The following is a 27,854-nucleotide window of genomic DNA, read 5'->3' as shown; positions in this document are numbered from 1 at the left end:
GTTGTTTGCAGTTATTCCATCTCACCGTGTATATGGGAGCTATAGCTATGTTTGAGCCGATTTTAACCAAATTTGATGTACATGCTTTCGGTCGGAAGTGCTACAATTAATTCCATTTGGACGGACAATAAACCTGATATCTGATAAAGATATATATCGGAGCTATATCCACATCTGAACCGATCTTGATATATTTGGAAGAGAGTGAATATTGAGGGAATTAAAAACGAAATTGGCTGAAACATATATATGGGAGTTATAACTATATCTGAAACTATTGTCATGAAATTTGAAGTACTTGATTCAAGGACGAAATTCAGTCGGAATAGCCAAGATATTATCAATTTAGTGCACAATAAACCTGATATCGGATAAAGACGTATATCTAAATCTATTCCTATTCCGGATTTACCAAAATTCAGGTCATTTGGACCGATATTGGCCATCTGATGCACAATTAACCCGAAATCAGACAAGGATATATATAGGAGCTATATCTAAATTTGGACCGATTCTCACCAATTCTATGGGGTTCGTCCTTGTGTCAAACAAATATTGTTTGAAAAATTTCATCTCAATCTGATAATAAAAGTGGCCTGCATTTTTTTCACAAAAATACACAGACAGACGGATGGGCGGAAATGCATAAATCGACTCAGAAAGTGATTCTATGAAGATCCTCCAAAGTAACTATGGGTCTATCTCGCTTCCTTCTCCATGTTACGAAAAAATGCACAAAGACCCAATACCCTTACGACTATGTTGTGTAGGGTATAAAAAACAAACACGAAGACCTGAAACAGATAGCTAATTAAGTTATGGCAATAAAATTGGCACTATGTCTATGAATCATTTTAATCGTTGATTCGATGGGGTTTTTGGTGGAAAAATTTTGTTGGCCATGACGGTTGTTGCATTTCGAAGGCTCAACTGACCAGAGTGTTTATCAACAACATTGGCAGGGCTTTATTTGCAAAACATGTCATTTGGGACCTCTACAGACAGAAGTGATGATGATATGTGCTCCAAAAATACTATTTTAGAATTTCATACTTCAAACCACGTCCCTGTTGCTGCCTACATATCACTTTGAAAAAAATACTGTGTTTAGATTGAAAAAAGAAAAAACAACAGAATGTCACTTCAATCTTCCACCAACACTCTGGCCATAAACCAACATTTGTATGCTGCCAGCCATCTAGCTAGCTGCCAGTCAAAACGATTTGGCCAAACTATAAGTCATGTTATTACTTTCGTCGTTATTGTCGTTGTCATGGTCATGGATGGCATTGTTGTTGTTATCATAGTTTTTGATGTTGCTGTTGTTGCTGCAAGTGTTCAGTTCAGTTTTGCTTTTTGTTAAAGTTTGTCATTAAGGCATGGCAAACTTTTCAGTTGATCCAAAATGCAAACTAGAGAAAAAAAAAACTTCATCCAGTTTGTTTATTTTTTCTATTTAAATTTTTCCATTTGACGACGAATTTTTCCCATAAAATAAATTTCGATGAGAGGAAAGTTGAAAATTGACTTCCAGAAATTTGTCGTAATTTCAGAAGGAAAAGCTATTTTAAAAGGAGCTTCAAAGTTTGGAAAAATTCAAAGATTGAGTGACAGCGAAACTAGAAATAATAGCGAAATGTGAAACTCGTACTGAGAGGACTATTTTAGCCAGAAAATAAATGATAGATAATTTTTGCTCACAGCTAGCAAGTGCCCGCTACTTCGTCAGCAAAAAGTACTGTTAGTCCTTTTCAATTGTTCAGTTGGATAGCAGTTTTTTTTTATCAAAACCTCATACATTGTACTAAATTTTCAGACTTACAAGGTTCTACGCATTTTTGAAGTTTTTCCTTTTTTCTTCTAGTTTGAAGTTTTGAAGTTTTTCCTTTCCTTCTACACCAAAAAACACAACAGTGATCTAAAATTACAAGATGTTTGTACAAATATAATACTTTAGCCCTTTTTCTACAGATATAGTACAATAGTACTTTTCTACAAATATAGTACACATTTCTAAAGCCACATTAATAACTCAATGTCAGATACCAAAAGAGATCTCAATATCAAATGTAAGGATTCCATGCCCTTCCCTTCACCCTTTACCAAATTTAGTAGCATTTAGCACTTTTCATACAAATATAGGACGCATTTTCCTACCACCTTCAATTCTCAATCAATTCATACCAAAGAGTTATCCAAATATAAAATTTCAGAATTTTAGTCATACCCTTCTGTCAAGATCAAATATAGCACCATTCAGTACTTTTCGAACAATTACACATGAACAGCAGCGACCCTAATACCGAATTTCAGATTTCACCCAATACCAAAATTGTACCAAATATCGTACTATTTATTAATTTTGTAGTAGACACTTCCAAAACCACCTCTTTATCACAAACATAAATCTCCATTACAAAACTTTTAAAAATCCCGCTTCATCTGTTCATCTTAAATCAAATTCTTCCAAACTTGGTACCATTTAGTACATTTCACACACTTAGTACACATTGCCAAAACCACCTTCATATCTCAAAAGCAGGCAGGTCAAGTTCGAAGATGGGCTATACCGGTCTACGATATCGTATATCCCTCATAAAACGGTACCCCGCGATATTCGGTATTTTGATGATTTTAGTCACATTTTCAAATGGAATTGTCTGTACAGCCTATAACAAAAATTGCGTATGCAGGCCCACATCTTTCTATAGCCTCCATATAACGGTACATCCCAATATTTGGTATTTTGATGATTTTCGAATTTCGTATTTAGAGTTCGTAACGGGAATTACAGTCTATTACTGAAAATTTTCTATGCAGGTCTTCGTATAGGCCCAATATATCAGTACCTCCCTATATTCTGTATTTTGAAGATTTTACCTATATTATTCAACGGATTTGTTTTCAAGTTTCGTATTTGAATATTGTAATGGTTTCTGACAAACGTCGCCTATGCAGGTCCACGTCTTCGTATAAAGGGTGAGATAAAAAACTGCAACCAAGTCCAACGCCTTAGTTTTTACATTTTTTTTAAATTTTATTCAATGAAAGCAAAAAATGTCGGAAATAGCATCAAATTTTAGAATAAGTTTAGATTTGTACGAATTGGTCACCTTTGGCACAAATTATGGCCTTCAAACGCCCAATGAAACTGTCACACGCTGCTCGAATGTTGATCTGCGGTATTTTGGCCCATTCCCGGCGAAGCGCTTGCTTGAGGCGATCGACACTTTGGTATTTTTAAGTGTCCAACGGATTGGTATCCGGAGATTTTGGTGGCCATTGTGCGCTGGAAATGTGGCGTGGAACCTCATTTTGTAATCATTCTTGGGTGGCGCGTGCTGAGTGCAATGGTGCTGAGTCCTGTTGGAATGTCCAAGGTCTGCGGCCAAAATGTTTGCATGCCTAACGCTTTAATACACCCTCCAGAATATTTTCGCTATAATATTCGGCATTTATTCTGATGCTACGAGTGGAGAGCGACCATCGGCTGTTATGACAGCTCACATCATTACCATGGCCGGCGCTTGAGTTCTGGTGGCCAACCGAAGGTGGCAATTTTTAGCTGATCTCTTTGGCAGGCAAAAACGATCATTTTGTTTGTTTACAATCTGCTGTAAAACGAATATTTTCTAATCGGAAAAAAACAAATTTGGCTGTTCACCACTTTTGGCCAAACCAAGCGACTCTTTAGCTCTTTTGAGTCTATTTTCTTTCTGTTGCGGTGTAAGTTCTTGCACTTTTTGGAATTGCAATGGCTATACCCCGAGCTCATTTTTCAATATTTGCCGAATGGAATATTGCGATATGTTCAGCTCACGAGCCATTTTTCGGCCGCTGCGACGCGATTTTCGATCAAGTCGCTTCTTTGCTTTTCGAAACCTTTATGCTAATGTTGCTGTTTTCTTCCGTCCACTTCCTTGACGTCGGCCTACGCTACCAGTATCACGGCAACGAGCGATGGTACGAGACACAAAAGATTTATTCACATTACATGCTAGAGTGTCCTAACGATAGCCACTTGTGGTTTTCCAGCCAAATATAAAGAAATCAGACTATTACTTTTGAATTCCATCACGAATAATAATTTTTTTTTCTGGAAAATTCTCACCAAAATGCTTTTGTACCCTTGTAAACAATATAATGAGCTGTCACTGTAATAAATTTAACAGCTGTCGGACGAATGGCTTAGAAATGACAGCAGTCTGAATTTGGTTCTCGCCTTGTACAACGGTGCCCCCGATATTTGGCATATTAACGATTTTAGCGACATTATACACCAGAATTGTTTCAAATTAGCTATACAAGTCCAGGTCTTCGTATAGGCCCCATATATCAGTATCTCCCTATATCATGTATTTTGATAATTTTAGCTATATTATCCCCCGGATTTTTTCAAGTTTCGTATTTGAATATTGTAATGGTGTCTGACAAGAGTTGCCTATGCAGGTCTACGTCTTCGTATAGACCCCAATATAACGGCTATATTCGGTATATTTAAGATTATAACAGAACTTTTAGTGGATTTACTACTTTTTTTAAAATTCTAAATTGATTCCAAATGGTGGAGGGTATTCAAAGTTCGACCCGGCCGAATTTAAGGTGGGAATACATAATGCGCTTATCTGCGCTAATGCGCTATTCTTCGGAAAGGAACAAAGGAGCCTAGGCCCAAAATCGAACTAAGTCAACCTAAAACTCCTTTGTTCATCTACGAAGAAGCCAGCCGATGACTTAAGCCAGCCAAATATGCGCTTTATGTATTTCCACCCTTACTGCTTTTTTACTTTTTCAACCTTGCTTCTCATATAAAATTTCAAGTTTTTAGTACCAAATAGTACCATTTTAGATGTGTAGTACCATTTTCGTAACCCCAAAGTTAGGATTTCAAATAATCTTTATTTCAAAAAATCTTTATTTATCTATTCTGCACTCCAGCAGTGACTCTCATTCCAAATTCAAATCAGAACTCTAGCTCATTCCGTTTGCCTAATATAAAGTACTCAATTTTTAGTACTTTTCGCACCAAGACTGACCTTTATTTAAAATTTCAAGTCCTAGCTACAGTCGTTTTGTCTGGGCATTGATTCTCAAATAGTGGACCAATATCGAATATTTTTTGAGAGCGATAACCTATCCACAAGTCAAAACGTGTCGAAATATTTTACAAATTTATTGATCATAAATTTCTACTATGGGTCCCAGACTACAGCAAAAATTGGAATCTTATCTTGCCGTATCGAAATTATTTAATTTCAAATAGAGACTCAAAATTTTCTGTGGTTATAATATCTCATTTGAATATCAAAACAAATGTGTTTGTTTTTCTCTCCGCATTTTCCATTGTTTACACCAGTGAATGCAAATGCATCTTTCGTTTGTTTTTTTGCTCAATTAGTTTAGTTTATTGATTTAAAACAATGCAATCACCATTTGAGTATTATTTATTGAAGCTATTTGCAATTCCTATTTCCAAATGGGGTTTTTGTGTGGGTATATGTGTGTTTACCAACCGAGCACTAGACAATAATCGTTCCAAGTATTTTATTGGCTTGAAAACCACACCATCTGCCTTGATATCCCATCCATTAAGTCGGTGGAAGGAATTGTAAAAAAAAAAATACCAACGGATGTTGGCATAAACAAGGTAAATAATTCTATGACGAAGACGATGACGGTGGCGATGGCGATAGATGTGCATTGCATTGCATCAAAGGCAAATAAATCTGTTATTGACAAATGTTGGTCTGTATCTCCGTTCTATTCTATTCTGCACGGCATGAATATTACATTGTTTTGACACAAATAGACTTTTTTTGTTTAAATATAAAAAAGATAGCCATTAAATATTTGCAAAGGAAATAAATAAAATACCTCATAATTAAACCAAACAAAAACCAAGTATCAATGGCCCTTTTAATATGGGCTATAAACGATAAAAAAAACTATGCAGATTATAAACAGGATCAATGGGTCTATCTTGTCCTCTGTCACCTGTTACAAAACGAATACACAAACTATAATACGCCCTGTACCACAGTGTGGTGTATACCCTGAATCTAGGGTTATGTGTCTAAAAGTATTTCACAATAATTTAAACAAATAAAAACGAAAAACAATTTTAACACCATAAAAAAGGGGTTTCATTTTTCTTCGGATTTTTTCCTAATTCGTTCCAAGTGCTGAAGGTTATTCAAAGTTCGGCCCGGACGAACTTACTGCTTTTTTACTTGTCAATTATATTTTGGTACCAAATTTAGTTACAAATTTCAAATATCATTAAAATTGGAAATACATAGCATGCTTGAGGCATCAACTATACCAAATCGGCAGAAAATATGTATGGAAGCTATATTCCAACCTTAACCGATTTCCATTTAATTTCGCAAATTCATCATTTTTACCAAATTCTGTCATTCATTCCAAATTTCATTGGAATCGGACAAAAATACAGTGTTCGGTGCATCAAATATGTGAGATCGGCGAAAATATATATGGAAGCTATATCCTAATCTGAACCGATTTCAATAAAAATTGGCAAATTTATTTTTAAACCGATTTCCGTTAAACATTCTAAATTTGGAGACTGAACCGATCAATGTATATGGGCATGCAAAAACTAAATTTTCTGGAGGTACATACGTTTTGATGCCATACCTGCAGTTCCAAGTGGAATTTTAAATATTTATATAGCCTATGTTACTTTCAGGCGATGCTGTGATATATATGAACATTTTCAGGAAAATATGTTTTTTACAAACAAACAAACGTACAAACATTTTCCTCTTTATACCCTACACCACCTAGTGATAAGGGTATTATGTGTGTGCATTTGTTTGTAACATGGAGAAGGAAGCGCGATAGAATCACTTTCTGAGTCGATTTATGCATGTCAGTCCGTCCGTCCATGTATTCTTGTGAACAAAATGCAGGTCGCATTTATTATCCGATTGATTTGTTTGACCCAAGGACGAAATCTATTGAAATTGGTGATAATCGGATCAGATTTAGATATAGCTTCCATATATCTTCAACCCGAAATCGGTTAACTGTGCACCAAATGGTTAATGTAAGTCAAAATGACCTGTATTTTGGTATATCCCACCGAATTCAGTCTAGAAGGAAATATATCAAATTTGGAGAAATTCGGTTCAGATATAGCTATATATATATATATATATATATATAGCTATATATATGTTTCATCCGATTTGCAGTTTTAAGTGCCTCACATGCGTAATATGCACCCCACAAGAATAATTTTATCGAGATCGATTAGGGCATATCTACAGGGTGAGATAAAAAAACTGCAAAGTCGAACGCCATAATTTTAATTTTTTTTAATTTTATTGAATGAAAGCAAAAAATGTCGGAAATAGCATCAAATTTTAGAATAAGTTTAGATTTGTTCCAATTGGTCATCTTGGCACGAATTATGGTCTTCAAACGGCCAATGATACCGTCACACGCTGCCCGAATGTTGCCCTGCGGTATTTTGGCCCATTCCCAGCGAAGCGCTTGCTTGAGGTGATCGACACTTTGGTATTTTTTAGTGCCAACCTTGCTTTCCAAAATACTTCAGACACAATAGTCCAACGGATTGATATCCGGAGATTTTGGTGGTCATTGTGCGCTGGAAATGAAGCGAGGAACCTCATTTTGTAACCATTCTTGGGTGGCGCGTGCTGAGTCCTGTTGGGATGTCCAAGGTCTCCGGCCAAAATGTTTGCGTGCCCAAGGCTTTAATACACCCTCCAGAATATTTTCGCGTTAATATTTGGCATTTATTCTGATGCAACGGTCGATTAATACGAGAGGAGAGCGACTATCGGCTGTTATGGCGGCCCACATCATCACCATGACCGGCGCTTGAGTTCTGGTGGCCAACCGAAGGTGCACATTTTCAGCTGACCTCTTTGGTATGTAAACACGATCATTTTGTTTGTTTACAAACTGCTGGACAACGGATGTTTTCTCATCGGAAAAAAAACCAATTCGGCACTTCACCACTTTCGGCCAAGCGAGGCAACTCTTTAGATCTTTTGAGTCTATTTTCTTTTTGGAATTTCAATGGCTTTGCCCCGAGCTCATTTTTCAATATTTTCCGAATGGAATATTGCGATATGGCCACTGCGACGCGGGTTTCGATCAAGTCTTTCTTTACTTTTCGAACCATTTCTTCTGATGTTACTGTTTTATTCCGTCCACTTCCTTGACGTCGGGCTACGCTACCAGTATCACGAAAGATTTGTTCACATTTAAATGCTGGAGTGCTCCTACGATAGCTACTTGTGGGTTTCCAGCGAAATATAAAGAAATCACACTATCCCGCTTGAATTCCATCACGAATAACTTTTTTTCTGGAAAATTCTCACCAAAATGCTCTTGTACCCTTGTAAGCAATATAATGAGCATTAACTGGAATAATTTTTACAGCTGTCGGACGAGTGGCTTAGAAATGGCGGCAGTTTGAAGTTGGCTGCAGTTTTTTCATCTCACCCTGTATACGGGAGCTATAGCTATATCTGAACCGATTTTCTCAAATTTGATGTACTTGCTTCTAGACTGAATTCTGTGGTTTGGAAAAATTCTAGTTATTTCGACTGATATTGGCCATTTGGCGCAAAATTAACCGGAAATCTGATATACAAACGTGAACAAACGTCAACCCATTCTCGCCAATTTCAATAGGGTTCGGACGTCAAAATTTGAAATTAAATGTTAACATTGGACTCCACCATGGGCGCATTTTGCCTTGATTTGTAATTGTGTTCTGCATCCTTTCTCATTGTTATTTTTTTCGACAGACTTTACGTTTTCCAATCCCTACAGTTTTCGATATATCTTATTGTCAACATTAATGGACATTGTCGATTTTACCCGTTTACATAGTATTTCATTGCAAACAAAATGTGTTTTTTTATTGAATTAGGTATATTTATTTTTTTACTTGGTGTGCTCAAACAAACAAATAGACAAACAAACAAAGCATCACTAAAAGCATTTCCATTTAACTGAAGCCGAAAGAAAAAAACCCAAATGACAATTAAATTTGTTTACCAGGAAACAAAGAGGACAGAGAAAAAAATTGTTGGCAGACAATCGGTCGGCCAAAATGAAGTTACAATCTACTTGTTTTCGAAATTAGATAAATTAATTTGCGAATAGTCCAACAAGATTGACATGAAAAATAAAGAGCTGTCTTAGTGGAAGATATGGTGGTGGAGGGTGATGTGGTTGAAGCAAAGGGATTAGCCAGGGAAGAGTATTAAATAGAACAGCTCAACGTGTCATTAGCCAAATGTAAACCCGTATATCAATTTCTTTCTCACCATTTTCCACGCATTACAATAAATTACGCCATTCTTCACGATACAACCGAACACCTTATCCTCCGGTGAAGTCCGAAAAGTTGGGTTTTTCCTCCTTATATGACCGGTATAATTCAGAATAAGAAATCGAAGATCTGCTGATTAAAATGGAGAGGTCCTCAAGGTACGATGATATCTTCGGTTCTGCTTAATACATACCATTCTTATATTCAGTCGAATTGGTTTTGGAAGTTCATACCAAAATTTTTAAAATTTAGTCAAAAGAAGTTAAAAAGTATCAGTCGGTTTTTTCCGACAGATGTATACCCCCAGCCTTGAGTTATGATTATTCAAACTGTTGACCCTATATGGGGGAGGTTCCGAAGCAGCCCAATTCGTATCTGACCTAAGTCTGATATAAATATTACAAGGTGCCATATTTGGACCATATCGTCTATTTCCTATACTTTATATGAGATATGTGCAAGTTTTTGAAAAATGTGCAAATATGCGTGAGGTACCAGATATAGCGGACCGAAATATTCCACTTCTCTAATACAGATAAAACCAGTAAAGAAAGTCTTAAAGTCGGGCGGGGCCGACTCTATGATACCCTACACCACTTTGCTAATTTAGTAGAGCTCCACATAAAAATTAAAAGTTTTTATGGGCAAAATTTCATCTGGATCGGGTAATAAATGCGAACTGTACTTTATTCACAAAAATACATGGACAGACGGACGGACGCACATGCATAAATCGACTCAGAATATGATTCTATGCAGATCATCAAAAGGAACTATGGGTCTATCTCGTTTCTTTTGCCTGTTACAAACAAATGCACAAAACATAATACCCTGACCACCTTGTGGTGTAGGATATAAATATTGGTATAGGAAATCGAACATTTATATCCAATTTTATACAAAATCATACATTTCGATAAATTACATATTCATATCACATTTCTGGTTAAGAGAAATATTTAGATATAGCAACGGTGAGGTACCAGAAGGGGTTGGCAGATATCTATCATCTTCACAACATATTTTGCGTTAGCGAAAATATTTGGACGTGTGAAATTTGAAGAGAGTTGGATGCTTATTTTGCGTTTAATGAGCGTTTTGTTTTTCAAAATTTTGAACCCTTTGTGGAGGAAGTACCAGAAGGAGTGCGCCGATATATCCCATTTTCACAGTAGATCTTGTGGTAGTATAAATAATGGCATGTGTGAAAATTGAAAAGAACCCGATGCTTATTTTGGATTTTATAATCGTTTTGATTATTCAAAATGTTGACCTTCTGTGGGGGAGGTACCAGAAAAAATGGTCCAATCTCTACCATTTTTAACAGATCTTGTGTTGATGAAAATATTGAGATATATCAAGTCTGAATGGAATCGGATGTTAATTTCGTGTCTTAAGAGCTTCATGGATATTTAAAATTTTGACCCTTTATAGGGGAGGAGGTACCAGAAGGAGTGGACCGATACATCTTCACAGCATAAAAATAATGGGATGTTGGAAATATGAAGAGAACTAAAAGGTTATTTTGAATTTTATTCAAAACATTGACCCTTTGTGTGGGAGGTACCAGAAGGAGTGGCCGATGTATCTCATCTTTATAACGGATCTCGTGTTGATGAAAATATTGAGATATGCCAAATCTGAATGGAATCGGATGTTAATGTCGCGTTTTATGAGCTTCATGGATATTCAAAATTTTGACCCTTTGTAGGGAAGGTATCGGAAGGAGTGGATCGATACACTCCATCTTTACAGCAGATCTTGAGTTAGTAGAAGTAATGGGATATGTGAAATATGAAGAGAACCGGACGCTTATTTCGGATAATATAATCTGAATGGGATCGAATGTTAATTTCCCGTTTTCTGAGCTTCTTTGATATTAAAAATTCTGACCCCTTGTGGGGGAGGTACCAGTAGGATTGGTCCGATACATTCCATCTTCACAGCAGATTTTGTGGTAGTAAAATAATGGTATGTGTGAAATATGAAGAGAACCGGACTCTTATTTCGGAATTTATAATCGTTTTGGTTAGTCAAATCCTTGACCCTTTGTGGGAGATGTATCCCATCTTCATAACAGATCTTGTGCTGATGAAAATATTGAGATATGACAAGTCTGAATGGAATCCGATGTTAATTTGGTTTTATGAGCTTCATGAATATTCAAAATATTGGCCCTTTATTGGGGAGATACCAGAAGGTGTGGACCGATATATTCCATCTTCACAACAGATCTTGTGTCAGTAGAAACAATGGGATGTGTGAAATATGAAGAGAAGCGGATGCCTTTTTTCGGATATTATAATTGTTTTTGTTATTCAAAATTTTGACCCTTTGTGGGGGAGATACCAGAAAAAGTGGACCGATATATTGCATCTTCACACCAGACCTAGAGTTAATAGAAATATTGTGATGTGTGTAATTTGAAGACAATCGGAATCTTACATCACATTTTAGAGGAGTTAAAATTATTTAAAATTGCGTGCCTTTGTGGGGGGAGGTACTTGATGGAGTGGGCCGATATTGTCCATTTTCGCATCTGACCTAGCACTGATGGAAGTATTAGGATTTGCAAAGTTAGAGCAAAATCGGACTATCCTTTCTCTTTCTGTCCAGTAAATTATTTTCTTTGAAAATGTTGACATTTTGTGGAGGAGCTACTAGAAGGAGGGAGTGGACCGATATTGCTCATCTCCGAACTCGATCTAAGTTTGATAATAATGTTACGATGTACCATGTTTGGACTTAATCGGATACTTCCTTCGAGAGTCATCGTGCGCACCAGCCAGCCAGACAGACAAATGTCCTAAAACTAATTTGGTTCAAAGAGACCTAGGGTCTAAACTCTTTATTTCAATGAGGCACGTTTTGGCCGTATCAAATGATAAATACCCCCTCCATCCGTATGACTGAGGTTATAAAAAATCTAAATTTTGAGTCTTCGAACGTGGGTCAAGTGCCAGGACGGTGCTGTGTATACTGAGATTATAACCATTTAACGTTTATGTCTTGATTTTTAGCTCTGTTCAAACTCTAAACTCATATGTATACACACGTTTGTCCATAACGTGTCCTTGAGCAGTCCTCTTCCACAAAGATTGTTGTCCTTCATTTCTCCAAAAAAAAAATCAATGTTAAGTTTATTTATTTTCTTTCGTTGCTTTATTTCGTTCATATATTAATATTTCTCTCTCTCTTTCTTTCAGTTACTTTCTAAATCGACTACGTGAAGCCGTCGAACAGCATGTCGAGGCGGGTGTTGTCTTCTGGTATGACAGTGTCATCGAAACTGGTCAGTTGTCATGGCAAAATGAGCTCAATGCCAAGAATGTGCGTTTCTTTAGGTCAACCCATGCCACGCTCATAAATTACAGCTGGGACGACAAGAGCCTTGAACAGACACGCTCACTGTGCGAACAGGAACGGGCTCACAGCCAAAGTGTTTTCTTTGGCATTGATGTATTTGGCCGAAATCAAATTGCGAAATTTCAAAGTAAACGAACCTTGGCACGCATTGCCAAAAATCGCTTTTCCGTTGGCATCTTTGCCCCAGCCTGGACATATGAAACGTTGCAACAGTTCGGCTATAATATAAAACAGGAGACGGGCGATGATGCTGTAAACGAGACGTTTCTACTGAGAAATGAGAAATTCTGGTGGCTGTTATGGGATCATTTGGCAACGCATCCATACAATACATTGGCATTCTATACGGATTTTTGTATGGGTTCGGGCAAGCGAACCTATGTAAGTGGCCTGCCCAAGGCAGCCGTGGAAGATGGCAGTGAGGCGGCCGCCAGTGAATCGGAGGGATTTTTCAATTTATCGCGGCAATCGTTGCAACCATCAGTGCCACTGCACGACTTGGCGACACGACACTATGATGATGCCTTCAACGGCGGCTCGTGCCTTCGCATTAGCCAGTGTGACAGCAGTTTTCGTTTGTTTGCCACCGATTTTAAACTTCCCGGCGGTGGTTTGGTATTTGCCTATGCCTACAAACTCAGCCCCCAGGATGGTGAATTCGATTGTATTCTGCGTTTTTGTACCAGCAATAATGCCCGTGATTGTTATTTGTTTTTGGGAGATTACTACGATACAGTGAGTTTACAGCGAGGACGCTGTTATGTGTCACCGTTTAAGCCCAAATACAATGAGCTTTTGAGTGGTCCATTGGAATGTCCACAGATACCAAAGGATATGGCCTTCCCGGATTTCCAGGCCAATGGTTGGCGCGTTCGCTATTATGTGGTGGAGTTTGATGGTGGCATACAGGTCAAAGATATTGGTGTTCTGTATCGTAAAACGCCAGAGGCTCGCGACACCGCCTACTTGGGTGCAGTCTACCTGAATGAATTCAATGTAAATCATCATGATTTCCCCGTTGATAGTAATATTGCCTTAATACAAGTCTATGGAGGAGATTTACTTAACTGACAAGAGGAAGTGCGGACCATTATAACGGATGACGATGATGATGTAGAAGATATTTAGTCATAAATCGGAAATGAAATAAGAAAAAACGAATTAAATACAAAAAGCTTTTATCGATAGCTATAAGAAGGAGAGGGGAGAAGGAAATGAAGGCAGGGAATTTTTATTCTGGAGTAGTACAAGAAGTTTATGAGTTAACAAAATTTGCGATGTGTGGTGATTTAGTCCAGTTAGTTAAATTCTTTATTAAAATGGAAACAATTAAAATTTTCAAAATCGTATTCAAATTCTATGGAAAATCTATTTTTATACCCTACCCTATTTTTATACCCTGACCACTATCATGGTATTATGTCGTTGGGCATTTGTTTGTAACATGGAGAAGGAAGAGAGATAGACCCATAGTTACTTTTGAGGATCTTCTTGGATTACTTTCTGAGTGGATTTATGTCAGTCCGTACGTGTATTTTTGTAAATAAAATGCAGGTCGCTTTTATTATCCGTTTGAGAGGACATTTTCCAAACAATATTTGTTTAACCCAAGGACGAACCCAATTGAAATTGGTGTGGATCGCTTGAAATCTAGATATAGCTCCCATATATATCTTCAACCCATTTGGGATTTTCAGTCCCTCACATGCGTAATATATACCGCACAACAAAAATAATTTGTACCAGATATCAGATACAGCTCAGAAATAAGTGTTTAAAATTTTGTCAGGATCGGTTTTAATTTGGATATAGCTCCCATGTATATATCGTTATCCGATTTCAAGGTTTTACACACAAAATTGCTAATATCAGCCCAAATGTAGTAAATCTTGGCAATTCCGACTGAATTCGTCCTAGAAAAAATTACTTCAAATTTGTTGAAAATCGGTTCAGATATTTTAGTCCCTCACATGCGTAAAATACACCCCACAACAATAATCTTTGGTACCAGATTTCAGATACAGCTCAGAAATAAGTGTTTATAATTTTGTCTAGATCGGTTCCGATTTGCACATACCTCCCATATATAAATCTTTATCCGATTTCAGGGTTTTATACACCAAATTGCTAATATCAGCCCAAATGAACTAAATTTGGCAATTCCACCTGAATTCGTCTTAGAAACAAGTACTTTAAATTTTGGTGAAAATCGGTTCAGATATAGCTGTAGCTCCCAAAGACCCTCAAATGTTTAATATGCACTCTACAACAATAATCGTTGGTACCAGATATCAGATACAGCTCAGAAATAAGTGTTTAACATTTTGTCTGGATCGGTTTAGATTTGGATATAGCTCTTATATATATCTTTATCCGATATCAGCTTTATTGTGCACCAATTGTTAATATCAGCCCAAATGGACTGAATTTTGGCACATCCGACCGAATTCGTCCTAGAAACAAGTACTTCAAATTTGGTGAAATTCGGTTCAGATATAGCTATAGCTCCCATACATATGTTTCATCCGAATTGGGATTTTAAGTGCCTTACATGCGTTACATACACCCCACAACAATAATCGTTGTTACTAGATATCGGATACAGCTCAGAAATAAGTGTTTAAAATTTTGTCAAGATTGGTTTAGATTTGAATATAGCTCCCATACATATATCGTTATACAATTTCAGGGTTTTGGTGCACCAAATGGTCAATATCTGTCCAAATGACCTGAATTTTTGCACATCCGACCGAATTAGTCCTAGAAACAAATTCTTCAAAATTTGTGAAAATCGGTTCAGGTATAGCTATAGCTCCCAAATATATGTTTCATCCGATTTGGTGTTAAAGGCCCTCACATGCTTAATATAAACTCCAAAAAATCGCTCAAATTTAATGGGACAAACCTGGACCTCTTGCTTTGAAGTTGTCCTTTTTATTGGTAGAAACCCCGATGCCTTTTCCATATCAAAACCCAAATTGTTCAGTACTAGCTCTGAGTTTTGATTAGAACACCCACTTGATCACATTCTCTGGACTAGATCACTACACATATAAATTTTGACTTAAAAATATGTAAAAATCTCTCTTGTATGTTATTGAAAATTTGTTATAATTCGTATGTTGTTGTTGTTTGCTCAATCTACTGCCAAAATGTAAGCTTTAAATTAATCAACAAAATTTGTTCAATATAAAATAGCTTTAAAGGCCGAAATACATAAGAGACTTAAGTCATCGACTGACAGTAAAAATTAAAGAAATTAAAGGGAATTCCAAACCCGAATCTGAACAAGGTCACTCAAATTTTATATTCTTTCACATTATAAAATATCTGATGACTTAAGCGAGAACAACATTTACTTATGTTTATTGGCCTGCACAAAATTTCCGCATTTAAATATTTCAAAATACTATCTATTGCATTTGACCTGCACCTACACCTACCAAATTCCCTTTCACTGCACTTCTACACACATATTTCCTTCCTCTTTGCTTAAAAAAACGAAAACGAAAACAAAAACAATTTAAGAACAATCGCTTTTATATTAGATCTTATAATTAATCTTAAACAAAAAAAAAATTACATCTAAAAAAACATGTGTTGTTGCCCATTCGACAATGCTATTCGCCATTAGCCAAATTACATGAAAAACAAAAACAAGTATTTTATAGGTATTTCAAATTTATATACAAATTTATAATTGTACCTATTATATATATATTAATTATAGTCATCTTTTTTACAAAAATGTCATAAATAAAGCTTATTTTAAAATTTAAAAAAATGTATATTTTTCGATTTTGTATCTGTATGATTAAGTTCCCGAACAATGAGCTACGGACGACCCCCGCTTATCTGTAACCACAATGGGGTTGTTACAACACCAATAACATGTTTATGTATGTGTGTATATATGTACTCGTACGTATGTAGTTTAATTTATTGTGACGCCTAAAAGAAAACGAAACGTACATTGCCTCTGGGTTGCAGGTGATTGAATCACTCAACCTCAATATTGAGTAGAAATTAAATCATTTGAGACAAAGCGTGTACAGAAAAATAATGGAAGATTTGCATAAAAAGAGCTACTGATTAAATTTGCATAATATTGTAAATTAAATGATTATTTTTACCTTTTGAGAAATATATGTATACCAATTTGAAGAGTTTTTACTGAATGCAAAATCCAGTAAAAGAAAATTAATGAAGTTTTTTAATTGAAAAAGTGAGTTAAGGCTACTAGGAAATATCTTTTTTGGTGAATTTTTTTAAGTTCCAACGTAAAAATATTCGTACGTCAAAGAATGGGTGTTTATATTTTAATGAGCCTTCATAATTAAAATAAATGCCAATAACTTCCTAAATATATAAACATTACTAATAATAAATAAAATTATTATTTATATTTTATTATGTATACCCTCAATCATATGGTCATAGGCCCAAACGTGCCTCATTGAAATAACGATTTTCGATCCTAATTCTCTTAGGTCGAAATTGATTTCAGAACATTTAGAGTCGATCTAGCAGGTTTTGTCTGTCTGGCTGATGCGCACGATATCTCTCGAAAGTAGTATCCATCCGAAGGGAGTATTTATTCAAACTTGGTACATCGTAATATTACACTGTGCAACATAAAATATAGTGACATGGAAAATCAAGTAAATTACACTATGCGCCAATTTTTTTCAATAATTGCGGGGAAAATCCATGAAATTATGAAAGTACATAGAGCTAAACAAGTAAAATAGTATAAGTCAGTTTTGCCGATAGATGTATACCCCCAGCCTTGAGCTATGATTATTCAAACTGTTGACTCTTTATGGAGGAGGTTCCAAAGCAGTTGGACAATATTGACCAATTCGTATCTGACTTAAGATTGATAAAAATATTACAAAGTGCCAGATTTGAACTAAATCGACTACTTCCTATACTTTATCTGAGATTTTATGAGAAATCATAACTTCCGATAAATTACATATACATATATCAGATTTCTGGTTACGAGAAAGTAGTGACAGATATAAGTATTGGAAATTTTGACCCTTTGTGGGTCAGGTACCAGACGGGGTTAGCAGATATACATATATCATCTTCAGAACAGATCGTGCGTTAGCAAAATTATTTGTATCTGTGATATTTAAAGAGAGTTGGATGCCTATTTCGCTTTCTTTCTTTGAGGGGTTTGTTTCTCAAAATCTTGAACCCTTTGTGGGGAAGGTACTAGAAGAAATGGTCCGATCTCTACTATCTTTATGACAAATTTTGTGTTAATGGAAATGTTGAGATATACCTAGTCTGAATAAAGTCGGATATTAGTTTCGCGTTTAATGAGCTTCATGAATATTCAAAATTTGAATATGATGTGTGAAATTTGAAAAGAATCGGATGCTTTTTTCGGATTTTATGACGCTTTTGTTTATTCAAAACTTTTACCTTTGTGGGGGACGTACCATAAGAAATGGCCGGATCTCTACCATCTTAATGACAGATGTTGTGTTGATGGAAATATTGTGATGTACCAAGTCTGAATGGAATCGGATGTTAATTTCGCGTTTTATGAGCTTCATTAATATTCAAAATATTGACGCTTTGTGGGGGAGGTACCAGACGGAGTGAGCCGATATAGTCCATCTTCACACCAGACCTTGGGTTAATAATTATATTGTGATGTGTGTAATTTGAAGATAACCGGATGCGTATTTCGGATTTTATGATCCCTTTGTTTATTCAAAATGGTGTCCCTTTGTGGGGCAGGTACCAGAAGACGTATACCGATATATTCCATCTTCACACCCGACCTTGAGTTTATAAAAATATTGTGATGTGTGTAAGATCAATTGCATATTATAAGAGTTATATTATTCCAAATGTTTTACCCTTTGTGGGGGAGGTACTTGATGGAGTGGACCGATATTGTCCATTTTCGCATCTGACCTAACATTGATGCAATTATTAGGATTCATCAAGTTTGAACGTAATCCTTTTTCTTTCTATGAGTTAAATAATTTTCTTTTAGAATTTTGACATTTGTGGGGGGAGGTACCAGAAGTAGTGGACCGATATTGCCCATCTCCGAACTCGTTCTAAATTTGAAAATAATATTACGTTGTACCAAATTTGGATCAAATCGGATACTTCCTTCGAAAGTTATCGGGCGCACCAGCCAGACGGACGGAAGGATGAATCGACCCCTAGATCGACTCAAAATGTCCTGAAACGGATTTTGGTCTAAAACCGTTTTTTCAATGAGACACGTTTTGAACGTATCACATGATATATCCTTTCTGTAGCCATATGGCTGAGGGTATAACAATTGCATATGCAGGTCCAGGTCTTCGAATAGCCCCTATATAACGTCTTCGAATAGTCCCCATATAACGTCTTCGAATAGCCCCCCTCCCTATATTTGGTACTTTGATGATTTTAGCGACATTATATTTGAAGTTTCTAATAGATACTACAGCCTATGACAGAAAATTGTTTCATGGTTCGCATTTGAATATCGTAATGGCCTATGACAAAAATTGCATTTACAGGTCCACGTCTTCGGATAGGCTTCAAAATAAGGGTAACTTCCTATATTTTGTGTTGTTGTGATTTTAAAAGTATTTTTTAAATGGCAGAAGGTATTCAAAATTCGGCCCGACCAAAATTAGTGCGTCTTCACTTGTTTTCTCAAAAAAAAAAAAAAATAAATAAATAAATAAGTTTGGTGTCTGAGGTGTTCCTTTTGCAACAAAAAAACACGAAACCGATTTTCAATAAACAATGCTTAAACAATACCATTATAAAGAATTAAAAAAGCAGTAAGTTCGGCCGGACCGAACTTTGAATACCCTCCACCATTTGGAACGAATCAGGAAATTTAAAAAAAAAAATAAAATCCATTAAAAATCCTTGTGTAGAATTCCGTTGAAAAATGTGGCTAAAATCTTCAAAATACCGAATATCGGGTGGGTACCGTTATATGGGGGCTATGTTATATCGTGGACCTATATAGACAATTCTCTTTCAGAGGGTAAAGTATTCAGAAGGAACTTCCTGTGTGTTGTTCAGACAATTCCATTGAAAAATTTGGCTAAAATCATCAAAATTCCGAATATCGGGGGGTATACGATATACCGTTGTATGGGGGCTATACGATATCGTTGACCTATATAAACAACTCTCTTCCAGGGTGTAAAGTACAAAGAAAGAACTCCTTTGGTTGGTTTTCAGATATTTCCATTGAAAAATTTGCATAAAATCATCAAAATACCGAATATATGGGGCTATACGACATCGTGGACCGATATAGGCCATCTTCGAACTTGACTTGCCTGCGGACAAAAAACTGATCTGTGCAAAATTTCAGCTTCCCATCTTTATTCGTTTTGACTCTAACGTGATTAAGTGGATAAATCATCTTAGAATTTTACGCTGATCAATAATAGGTTCAAAATTATTATTTCGATGAGTTATAAACGGAATGACGAGTTTAATATACCCTCCATACTGTGTATGGTGAAGGGTATACAGAAACGAAACCAGGTTTCAATAAATTTTCAGTACAGTACAGTACAGTACAATACCATTATGAAAACCACACAATAACAAACTATTCAAATTATTAAGTTTATTGAGCTAATTAATAATTTATTGAACTTTGTCTATGTATATATGTGAGTGTGTGTGTTTAAACAATTTAACCTTTTGTGTTTTAACAAATTGCATAGAAATTAATAAACAAATGATATTCATTATCATCTCCTTGAGCTCTTAATCTGATTAGTTATTTCAATTATTCTCAAGTGAAAATCGAAGACAAAAGTGATTTATTATGGATGCTTAAGAAGTACACAACTACAACAAAAGGAACAACAACATCGTCAACAACAACAATAAATATAGAAAAATGTACAAAGACCAGACAAATTATTCGGAAGTGTTAATTCTCCGAAAATTGGCATGAGCCATGAGACACATTCATCTCCAGTTCTATGAAAATTAATGACGACTATTTCGGATATTTGTGGATGAGGCCATTTGTGTATTGCAGTAGGTGGCGGAGGAGGTTTGATAAGACATCTATGGTAGTTGGTGATGAGAGCTAATTAAGAGTTACGGTAATGTGAATCTGAAAATTGAATAACATTTACCATTACACGGGCAAGATGGGCCTAGGTCACACGCTGTTAACTTCAAAGGAGCTGATGGACATTAAGCCGAGGCATGTTAATCAACAGGACTTGCATGTTTGTCACTTAAAATTCCTTTCGGCTAAATAGCCAACTAGAATGTAAAATAGCCAAATCTCTGCAGAGAGCTCCTCCGGCTGATCCCGCACACCCCCACCTTAAGGATAATTAAGAAACCATCTAATGAATGTAAATTGGCTTAATATATTTTTGTTAGGACGAAGAACCCCTACCATGGAGCCATTAACAATGATTAATTGTACCATTTTCGTGATGAAGACAGCTGCGGTCCCTGCCATTGCTCTATGCTGTGGAATAGTAATTTTACGCTTTTGCTCTGACCTTTTTCTTTTCGAAGACCGGAAAAAAAGTTAAAAATCATAATTCATGCAGATTCATGTTCATTTTGTTCGGTTTTTTTGCTTTTTTTGTAAAAAGTTGTATGTCATTTTTAACGAGTCAGGCAGGCAGGCTTGGTGACGGTAGTGCGAGTGTTGAAATAAGTACCAAATGTTGGCCATCATCATTTTTTTCGAGTGCAAATGCGAGCGAAACTTTGAAAATAAATTATCATTTTACAGGTCATGAATTTAAGAGTTTAATAAGATTTCCGTTTAAATAGAGGGAGGGAAAACTTACGTTTTCTTCAAAAAATGATGGAAAACATTTAAAAATTAATTTTGAAGAAGTGCTTTTTTGATGCCAAAAAAAAAAATTAAATAGAATATTTTAGGAAGTCTTTCTGAAGAGCTTCAAAGGAGGAAGAGGACAATTCTTTCTAAACAAGTAAAATAGTATCAGTCGGTTTTGCCGACAGATGTATACCCCCAGCCTTGAGTTATGACTATTCAAATTGTTGACCCTTCATGGAGTCGGTCCCGAAGCAGCTGGCCAATATTGACCAATTCTTATCAGACCTAAGGATGAAATAAATATTACAACGTGTCAGATTTGGACTATATCGACTACATCTTATTCTTTATATGAGATATGTGCCAATTTTTGAAAAATGTGGAAGTATGCGTGAAGTAACAGATATAGTCCAGATATAGACCGAAGTATTCCATTTTCATACTTCATCTAACACAAATAAAAATTTTGGTATGGGCAAAATTACATGAAAATCGAACATTTATATCCAATTTATGGGAAATCATAAATTCCATATTCATCTCAGGCTACTGGTTGAGAGAAATATTTAGATAGATCAAGTTATAAAGAATCGCAGTCTTGTTTCGCAAGTTCATAACTAAAATTATTAAAAATTGTGACCTTTTGTGTAAGGTACCAGAAGGGGTTGTCAGATATATGTATAGGGTGAGATGAAAAAACTGCAACCAACTTCTGATTGCTGTCATTTTTAAGCCACCCGTCCGACTGCTGTTAAAATTATTCCAGTGACAGCTTATTATATTGTTCACAAGCGTACAAAAGCGTTTTGGTGAAAATTTTCCAGAAAAAATTATTCGTAATGGAATTTAAGCGTGATAGTGTGATTTCTTTATATTTGGCTGGAAAACCACAAGTGGCTATCGTTAGAGCAATTCAGCATTTAAATGTGAATAAATCTTTTGTGTCTCGTACCATCGCTCGTTACCGTGATACTGGTAGCGGTAAACAGCAACATCAGCAGAAATGGTTCGAAAAGTAAAGAAGCGACTTGATCGAAACCCGCGTCGCAGTGGCCGAAAATGGATCGTGTGCTGAACATATCACAATATTCCATTCGGCAAATATTGAAAAATGAGCTCGGGGTAAAGCCATTGAAATTCCAAAAAGTACAAGAATTTACACCGCAAAAGAAAGAACATAGACTCAAAAGAGCTAAAGAGCTGCTTCGCTTGGCCGAAAGTTGTGAACTGCCGAATTTGGTTTTCTCCGATGAGAAAACATTCGTTGTCCAGCAGTTTGTAAACAAACAAAATGCTGAAAATGTGCACCTTCGGTTGGCTACCAGAACTCAAGCGCCGGCCATGGTGAAGGTGTGGGCCGCAATAAAAGCCGATTGTCGCTCTCCGCTCGTATTAATCGACCGCGGCATCAGAATAAATGGCGAATATTATCGCGAAAATATTGTGGAGGGTGTATTGAAGCCTTGGGCACGCAAACATTTTGGCCGTAGACTATGGACATTCCAACAGGACTCAGCACGCGCCACCCAAGAATGGTTACAAAATGATATTCCTAGCTTCATTTCTAGCGCACAATGGCCACAAAATCTTCGGATACCAATCCGTTGGACTATTGTGTCTGGAGTATTTTGGAATACAAGATTGGCACTATACAATACCAAAGTGTCGATCACCTCAAGCCAGCGCTTCGGCAGGCATGGGCCAAAATACCGCAGAGCAACATTCGGGCAGCATGTGACGGTTTCATTTAAGGCCAAAATTCGTACCAAAGGTGACCAATTCGGACAAATCTAAATTTATTCTAAAATTTTATGCTATTTCCGACATTTTTTGCTTTTCTTCAATAAAATTAAAAAAAAAAATGTAAACATTATGGCCCTGTATATCATGTTTACAACAGATCTTGTGTTAGCAAACATATTTGTATGTATAAAATTTGAAGAGAGTTATGCTTACTTCGCCTCCTTTGAGCGCTTTATTATACCCTCCACCTTGGAAAGGAGGGTATATTAACTTTGTCATTCCGTTTGTAACATCCCTAAATATTCGTTTTAGACCCCATAAAGTATATATATTCATAATCAGCATAAAATTCTAAGTCGATTTAACGATGTCCGTCTGTCTGTCTGTCTGTTGAAATCACGATACAGCCCACATTATTTGACGTAGAGCTCCAAAATTTAGCAGAGCTATTTGCATTGTGTCTAGGATGGTTAGTATTGAAAATGAGATATATCGGTCCACGTTCTGGTATAGTCCCCATATAACGGTACCTCCCGATATTCGGTATTTTGATGATTTATGCCACATTTTTTCACGGATGTGTCTTAAAATTGGTATTTGTAGGTCATAGCGGGTCCCTGAGCGTGTGGCAAAACATTGCATGTATAGGTCCACGTTATGGTATAGCCCCCATATAAAGGTACCTCCCGATATTTAGTATTTTAGTTTTTTTACCACATTTTTTCACGGATTTGTCTGAAAATCGGTATTTGTTGGTCATAATGGGTTCCAGCTCCGGTGGCGAAACATTGTAATTATAGGTCCACGTTTTGGTATAGCCCCCATATAACGGTACCTCCCGATATTCGGTAATTTGATGATTTTTGCCACATTTTTTCAGGGATTTGTTCGAAAATTGGTATTTGTTGGTCATAATTGGTTCCAGCTTCGGTGGCGAAACATTGCATGCATGGGTCCATGATTTGATATAGCCCCCATATAACGGTACCTCCCGATATTCGGTATTTTGATGGTTTTTGCACACATTTTTTCACTGATTTGTCTAAAAATTGGTATTTGTGGGTCATAATGGGTTCCAGCTCCGGTGGCGAAACATTGTAATTATAGGTCCACGTTTTGGTATAGCCCCCATAAAACGGTACCTCCCCATAATCGGCATTTTAATGGTTTTTGCCACATTTCTTCTAATGTTTCTTTTACCCTAAGGTGGAGGGTATTAAAAGTTTGGCCCGGCCGAACTTAATGTTTTTTTACTTGTTTTTTTGAAACCTTGAACCCTATGTGAGGTAGGTACCAGAAGAAATAGTCCAATCTCAACAATCTTTATAAGAGATCTTGTGTTGATGAAATTATATTGGGATGTGCCAAGTTTGAATGCAATCGGATGTTAATTTTGCGTTTTATGAATTCATTTTATTCAAAATTTTAACCCTTTTTGGTGGAGGTATCACAAGAAGTGGACCGATATATTCCATCTCCACAGCAGATCTTGATAATAGATCATGTGTTGATAGAAATATTGAGGTGTGCGAGGTATGAATGGAATGGATATTAATGAATGGAATGGATATTAATTTCGCGGTTTATAAGTTTCATGGATATTACAAAATTTGACTCTTTGTGGAGATGGAGTGGACCGATATATTACAACTTTACATCAGACCTTGGATTACTAAAAGTATTGTAATGTGTGTAATTCGAAGAAAATCGAACTCTTACATCACATTTTATAAGAGTTATAATTTTTCAAAATTTTTAACCTTTGTTGTGCAGGCACTTGATGGAGTGAACCGATATTGTCCATTTTCTCACCTGATCTAGCACTGATGCAAATATTAGGATTTGCAAAGTTGGAGCAAAATCGGATTATCCCTTCTCTTTTTGTGCAGTAAAATATTTTTTTTTAAATAATCGACCTTTTGAGTTGACCGATATTAATCATCTCCGAATTCGATCTAAGCTAGATAATAATATTACGATGTACCCAGTTTGGACCAAATCGGATACAGCCTTCGAGAGTTATCGTGCACACCAGCCAGCCAGACAGACAGGGCGGATATCGCTAGATCGACTCCAAATGTCCTGAAACGGATTTTGTCCAAAGAGATCTAGGATCTAAAACCTTTATTTCGATGAGGCATATTTTGGCCGTATCAAATGATATATATTCTCTGTATCCATATGGCTGAGGGTATAAATACCATTAAGATTCGATTGATTCTGAGGATTTTTTGAGGCGTTCACTTATAGATTTTGAGATGGAAATTCAAAAAGTAGTCACTATTTGGGATATTCCTATTTTCAAGACACGAAACTTACAAAATAGTAACTTCGCTTTTTATACTCTACACCATATTGGTAAGGGTATTAGGTCTCTGTGCATTTGATTGTAACATGGAGAAGGAATCGAGATAGACCCATAGTTACTTTTGAGGATCTCCATTGAATTACTTTCTGAGTCGATTTATGCATGTCAGTCCGCCTGTTTTTTTTTGTTTTTTGTGAACAAATTGCAGTTCTCATTTATTATCCGATTGAGATGAAATTTTCCAAAAATATTTGTTTGGCCTAAGGACGAACCCTAATGAAAATCGAATTAGAATTAGATATGCCTCCCATGTATTAGTTCTCTCTGAAACCAAATTATAAATACTCTAAAGCCATAGGTTGATAGGTAGTGTGATCAACTTCAAATAAATTATTTTATTACGGTCCCGGCCCCGCCCGACTTTTAACTTTTCCTTGTTTATGTATGCGTGCATTGACATTTTAAGGCTTTTTCATTAATGTTAAGTAGCGGAGACCTTAAAGAAATTTAAGAAAAAAATCAAGAAACAAGTTAAAAAGCAGTATATTCGGCCGGGCCGAACTTGGAATATCCTCCACCATTTGGAACAAATTTGGAAATTTTCAAAAAAAAAAAAAAAATATATATAAAATAGAATCCGTTCAAAATTCTAATAAAATCTTTAAAATTCCGAATATAAGGAGTTGCCGTTATTTTGGGGTCTATACGAAGTGGTGGACCTGCATAGGCAATTTTCCGTCACAGACTGTAGTACCCATTACGAAGTGCAAATACGAAATTTGAAACACTTTCGGTGAATAATGTCGCTGATATCAGAAATATACCGAATATATGGATGTACCGTTATATGGGGGCTATACCAAAAACTGGACCTGCTTGAGAACTTCATATACGAAATTTGAAATAATTACGGTGAATAATGTATCTAAAATTATTAAAATACCGAATATCGGAAGATTTGTGGAGGTTATACGAAAACCTGGACCTGCATGTACAACTTTCTGTCATAGGCTGAAGTTACCATTAAGAAATTCAAATACGAACTTTAAAACAGTTACTGTGAATAATATCGCTAAAATCATCCATCACCCTATATCGGGAGGTACTGTTGTATGCGGCATATAAAAAGATCTGGACTTGCATATGCAATTTTCTATTATAGCCTGTAGTACCCATTACGAACTTCAAATACTAAATTTGAAAGAGATCCGGGGAAGAATGTCGCTAAAATCATAAAATATCGAATTTAGGGAGATACTGACATATAGGGGCTGTATTAAGACCTGAACTTGCACAGACAATCTTCTGTCAGAGATTGTAGTACCTATTAAGAACTTCAAATACGAAATTTGAAACAATTTCGGTTAATAATGCCACTAAAATCATTAAAAATACCAAATACAGAGAGGTACCGTTATATGGGGGATATACAAAGACGTGGACCTACATGGACGATTGTCCGGCACAGACTTAGTAATCATTTCGAACTATTATTACGAAACTTGAAACGATTCCGGTGAAAAATGTATCTAAAATCATCAAAATACGGAATATTGGGAGGTACAATTATGTGGGGACTATAACTGAACGGATCCTATGGACCTATTTAGTTAATTTTTAAACGTACTACTACCTACTTCAATTCGTTCGGAAGGTAGAGTGATTTCCACAAACGGACGGTCATCGTGAAATACCCTCCGTACTATGGGGGAGGGTATTAAAAACTATTTTCTTAATCTTATTAATACATAATATCACAAGGTCGCCTTTATTAGCCGAACATGAAGATAGTTTCCTTGGATTTCTGGGAAACATATTTTCAACGATTTTTCTCACAAGCTATTTGTTGGCAATAATATCACAAGCTGCTTAATTCCACAGCTAAGATATCTAGAAAACTTTTTTCTAGTTTTTATTTTCTTTTGTCACACAAAACAATACTCAATCCTTGTCACCGCGAACGAAGTTGCGAAAACTAGGTTTTATAGAAAAACTTCGTAATAAGTGAAAACTTTTATCCATAAAAAATTCCATGAGGATTTTTAAGATTTTTCTCATTTTGGCTTCTGTCGTTCATTTGTCGAAACAATACATCAAGGATTTGTGGCGGAACAGGAAAAAAAACTTGGTGAAACCAAAAGTTTGAACAAAAAAAAAAAACAAAGAAAACAATCATCCCGCTAAAATGGGAGTTATTTTCGGGTGAAGGCAGATCCTATTTGTTTTTCATCTTCTTGTAATATTTTTTTTCTAATTTTTCAATTCTTTCTTTTGCCTTTTGCCCAGAA

The 27,854-nt window shown here is 36.1% G+C and overlaps 1 protein-coding gene and 1 long non-coding RNA gene across 2 annotated transcripts in view; one reads left to right on the top strand and one right to left on the bottom strand.

Moving 5' to 3' along the window:
* LOC101891943 (cytosolic endo-beta-N-acetylglucosaminidase) overlaps positions 1-16,491 on the top strand; it is a 59,939-nt gene extending 43,448 nt beyond the window's left edge. Inside the window, exon 5 of the mRNA XM_059121082.1 lies at positions 12,544-16,491. Within this exon, the coding sequence (XP_058977065.1) occupies positions 12,544-13,774 (1,231 nt within the window). The 3' untranslated portion in view covers positions 13,775-16,491. The remainder of the gene's footprint in view (positions 1-12,543) is intronic.
* Positions 1-27,854, bottom strand: part of LOC131801946 (uncharacterized) — a 220,382-nt gene that overhangs the window by 49,488 nt on the left and 143,040 nt on the right. The window lies entirely within an intron of this gene.

Source organism: Musca domestica, unplaced genomic scaffold (genome assembly GCF_030504385.1).
Source record: "Musca domestica strain aabys unplaced genomic scaffold, Musca_domestica.polishedcontigs.V.1.1 187, whole genome shotgun sequence".
NCBI classification, from domain to species: Eukaryota; Metazoa; Arthropoda; class Insecta; order Diptera; family Muscidae; genus Musca; species Musca domestica.
This window is presented reverse-complemented; position numbering and strand designations above follow the sequence as displayed.